A 4778-nucleotide genomic window follows, 5' to 3' on the forward strand; every position below is an offset into this window, starting at 1 on the left:
ATAAATTATAAATCATTGTTTTAATTATATAAAACTATTCTATATCATAGGCACCCAATATCATAAGCACGAGTCTTGAAATGCACGCAAAGGAAGATTTTCAAAAACAGAAATCTTCAGTTACCACGACGGATGATGAAAATGGTATGCAGAATCAAAACGAAACACGTATAAAGTCTGAAGGATTGTTCAAGTTCAAGACGGAGTTAAAGTGGTGGAATGCCGTATCGATTATACTTCTTCACATGAGCATGTTGTATTTCTGTTACACTTTTAAATGGTTCGAAGATGTCAGGACAATCATTTGGAGTGAGTATTCTTTGAAAAATTGCAAACTTCATTAATTCGAGTTTTTAACTTGCGGGAAAAAATATTTAAATAAAAAAAAATAAAATTTGTTTTTTTTTAAATAAAACTGATTATTTTTTTAAATACTTTTTTATATAAATATGTGTGTGTGTAAAGGTTTCACATATGTAACAATTTGCTTGAAAGTGTATCACGCGTTTACTAAGAATGTGTAGTTACCAACTGCTGAAATCGACATTGACTGATTGAAAGCCAATCGATTAGACTTACGTGATAAAAGAAAAACGCGATAAAAGCTTGACAGCAGACAAGCTAAAGCTCCATTTTGAATATACTAAAGTTGAAAATACTAAACTTTATAATCAAATAGATAAATTTTAATTTTTATGTCATTTTTTGCAAAAATTTCTTATCTTATATTTAATAAAAGTCGCTATAATTTTTAATAGCGTTTTATAATAAACCTATTATGCTCATGATTATGAAATACATATGATTATGATTACATTATTAATTATGTATAATTTTATAACTACATTAATTAATTTGGTTGGCCCTTCTTATTTTAAGTGATCATCATGGGTGTAATACAAGGGCTGGGAGTTACTGCCGGTGCTCATCGTTTTTGGACTCATCGAGCTTACAAAGCAAAATGGCCGCTTAGAATTATACTTCTCATTTGCTATACTTCGGCTGGCCAGGTAAATAAGTTTTTAGTTGATTTTTTTACTGCAAAAAGAGAATACTTTTCTTTACAATAATTTTTTTTTTTTTTTTGTTGGGCTTACGATCTCAAGCAACCGTCCGAAGAACTCGTAAAAACCGTCATAATGAAGAGAGGTGACAGGAATCATTCTCTGCGACAAAGTGTGAGTGATACCTCACATCTAGACAGTAAAATTGATTAATATTAATAAATAAATAATGACACGGGCAAATGAGAGTCAAAGCGCTGGGTGAGGGTGAAAATTAATTAATAAATATAAATATCTTTTTCAAGTTTCTTCGGAATTCAGCAACAGATCATTTGATTAAGATGATGTAGAAGTTTATTGTCAATAGATTTATCAGATTTTCAGAATTAAAAATATTGATAAGTGTATGTGTGTATGTATAACAAATATCGTATTTTAAAATATCGTACTTTAATACAGAGCAGTATTTAATTTTTTAACACAATCGGGAATTTTAATCAAACATTGACTTATTCGTTCAACCTCAGAAATATATTTGAATAGTTAAATCAGTTCAAACTGATTTCAGACGATTTACATAAACTAAAACGCACAAAATGCGTAGCAACTAGAAAAAAAAAAATTTATCTGTTTACAACGAATATTGTTATTGTTAAAAAAATTTCTTTAGAATAAAGAATGTTTAAATAGTCATATATTTGATTCAATCAAACAAATTATGTTAAAAAAAAATTTGTTCAAATTTTTTGTCTAAACTTTAATGCGAAACATAATTTTCTTTACATTTTCTTACCATTAATTAATTTGCTGGTAACTAATTTTGCAATATATCCGTTATCTCTTCTTAATCGCATGTCTTTAAAAGAGATATTAAAGAATGCATATTATATCCAAAGCTTTCTATCTAAACATCATAGTTATTAAGTAATAAAAAAATTTGTGCTGTTATTAAAATGCTGTTTGTACAAAAAAGAAAATATTATAAATATTCATTATACATGACACTAAATGATAATTTGGCTCTCGTTCATTGACCCCGTATACCTCATTTTGACATAAGAACATTACTTGTGTTTCCGCTCTGACACTATTTGACCTTATTAATCCGAACGCAGGCAAATGAGTTCTATTTTCAATCTAATGTACATTGCAGAATATGGTCTTATCCGTTGAATGTAAATTTCAGAGAAATAATAGCTGATGCGTGCGCGCTCTGTTTCGGGGACATTCTATATATATATATCGCGCGAGTAGTAGTAAAACAGAATTTTTTTGACACACGGACCATTCAGTTAGATTAAAGTGCGTGACGAAGGAACTTACGAATATACTTCGTTTTTCGGATTTCGTGTAATAAGCTTTTTGCATTTTGCATTTAGTTAAGAGTGATAAACAAATTATATCGCAATATATTGAGAAATTGACAATTTGAATATCTTAAAGTTAAAATTTCTTGTAAAATTCTGCAAGTTGATAGCTTATACTGGGTGTAACTAAACAAACGCATATGGACAATACTATCAGATACAGAACAACAATTCAAATCGAATATTGTTATGATAACTTATGATTGCGGTTACACTTTACTATTATATATATTAAATAAAACTTTTTTACAGCATGACATCCAATACATTGGAAAATTTTGCAATGAAATTTGAAGAGACTGTAAAAAGCGGAGTACCGGCGAAAGAATCACATACGATCAATTATGAATGGAAAATTGTTTGGAAAAATGTCATTGTTTTTATTTATATTCATCTTGCCACCATTTACGGATTATATCTAGCTTTTTGTTACGCTAGTCTTCGAAGCTTTATGTGGTGTACGTATTTTATTTATTTGTGTCGTTCTACATACAAGCTTAAATTACATTGGTTATATCAATACAATAATAAAGTATGCATTATCAAAGATCATTTGCAATTTACAGATTTCAGTTTTGGTATGCTTTCGGGTATAGGCGTCACTGCTGGCGCTCATAGATTATGGTGTCATCGATCTTATAAGGCAAAATGGCCAATGAGACTTATTCTTATCATTTTTCATACTGCTGCTTTACAGGTAAGCTCGATTTTAATTTTTTACCTTCTTGTTTAAGTATCGTATAGAACTCACACTTTTATGAACTATTGATTAGAGCTCTACATTTTCTTTTTCGTAACGTGATGTTAATTGTTTATTAATAAGTTATATTTTTCAGGATAACCTTTACCAGTGGGTCAGAGATCATAGAGTACATCATAAATTCACCGATACTGACGCAGACCCGTATAACGCGCGTAGAGGATTTTTTTACTCACATATTGGCTGGCTTATGGTTCGCAAACATCCGGACGTCATCAGGAAGGGTGCCACGGTCGACATGAGCGATCTCGATCGAGATCCTCTCGTGGTCTTCCAAAAAAAGTATGACAGGCACAGTCTATTCTTACGGAAGCAAATTGGATACATATTATTTTGTTCGTTTGATTTTATTGATATTGTCTTATTTATTCACATCTTTTTTTAGATGGTACTCATATTTGGCGTTGTTTTTATCTATTGTCGTGCCAACCATAGTACCTTGGTGGGGATGGGGTGAGAATTTGTGGTATGCATGGCATTGGACCGTTACCAAATATTGCATAAACTTAAATATCACTTGGTCGGTGAATTCTGCGGCTCACATGTGGGGTGTAAAACCATTTGATAAGTACGCACTTGTACTGTATGCGACTTATTATATGCAAACGTGTGCTTCGTGTCCTTGTTTAGAAATGTTTATTTTATAGATCAATCACCCCTACCGACAATGCTGGTGTCTCTTTCTTAACACTTGGCGAAGGCTGGCACAACTATCATCACGTCTTCCCTTGGGATTACAAAGCAGGAGAGTTTGGAAATTATTGGTTCAATTTTACCGCAACTTTTATCGACCTCTGCGCTTATCTAGGTTTAGCTTATGATTTAAAAACTGCATCTGCCAATATGGTAAAGAAACGTGTTCTTCGAAGCAGCGAAATGAGTTATTAACTCTAATCTAATAAAATTAAATATAACGCCAATCAACTTTTAATCTTTAAGATAAATTGTCAGAAAGTAATTCGTTAGCTCCTTAGCGCCTTGCCTTCTGAACTGCAACCGCTCTGTCGTTCGCGAGACACTCGGTTGCTCCAAAAAATTTATTTAAACAACTGCAAAATTATGGTATATAACGTCAGCGTCTTTATTAAATCTTTGTGCCGTCGAATCTGACTTTCCTTATCTCACGCTCGTTCCATTTCGCGCATTCGCTCCGCTCGTGGACATATTTGAATGCTAAATATATAGAGTGTCCCATCAAAAGTGGCTACTCTCTTTTATCTTTTAAACTAAAAGAGATAGACCATAACAAATATATAACAAATTAAATGGTTTAAACTTATTATACATACCTCATATTATTATACATATCTCTCCGTTTGTTAACACAGATAGCTTTTATAACTACTATGGTCACAATGGAGTTCAGTTTGAACCATTTAATTAGATATATATTTGTTATGGTTTATCTCTTTTACTTTAAAAGATAAAAGGGGATGGCCTAACCTTTGGTGGAGGGGATAAACACCTTGTATATAATTTACAAACAAATATTGATTATTTCGTCTTGCTTCGGTACATAATAACTTTCGTACAATTTAGATTATGGATGATATCGATTAATTTCATATAATTTGCATATTTTTCCATTACGTGCATATCTTGTGATTTAATAGTGTCTTCATCTGCTGACATTGTGAATTTTGGATA

General features: G+C 31.5%; 1 protein-coding gene across 2 annotated transcripts in view; it reads left to right on the top strand.

Moving 5' to 3' along the window:
• LOC115242509 (acyl-CoA Delta(11) desaturase-like) overlaps positions 1 to 4233 on the top strand; it is a 9422-nt gene extending 5189 nt beyond the window's left edge. The window contains exons 1-6 of one of the 2 annotated variants that reach the window (XM_029818874.1): positions 1093 to 2354; positions 2624 to 2829; positions 2938 to 3068; positions 3208 to 3413; positions 3517 to 3699; positions 3779 to 4233. In XM_029818874.1, the coding sequence (XP_029674734.1) occupies positions 2625 to 2829; positions 2938 to 3068; positions 3208 to 3413; positions 3517 to 3699; positions 3779 to 4019 (966 nt within the window). In that variant the 5' untranslated portion in view covers positions 1093 to 2354; position 2624 and the 3' untranslated portion in view covers positions 4020 to 4233. Of the gene's footprint in view, positions 1 to 879; positions 1011 to 1092; positions 2355 to 2623; positions 2830 to 2937; positions 3069 to 3207; positions 3414 to 3516; positions 3700 to 3778 lie in introns of those variants that run through there. The other variant, XM_029818875.1, reaches the window with a different exon arrangement.
• Positions 4234 to 4778: the final 545 nt, after the last annotated feature.

This window comes from Formica exsecta, unplaced genomic scaffold (assembly GCF_003651465.1).
Source record: "Formica exsecta isolate Colony F162 unplaced genomic scaffold, ASM365146v1 scaffold60, whole genome shotgun sequence".
Taxonomy (NCBI): Eukaryota; Metazoa; Arthropoda; class Insecta; order Hymenoptera; family Formicidae; genus Formica; species Formica exsecta.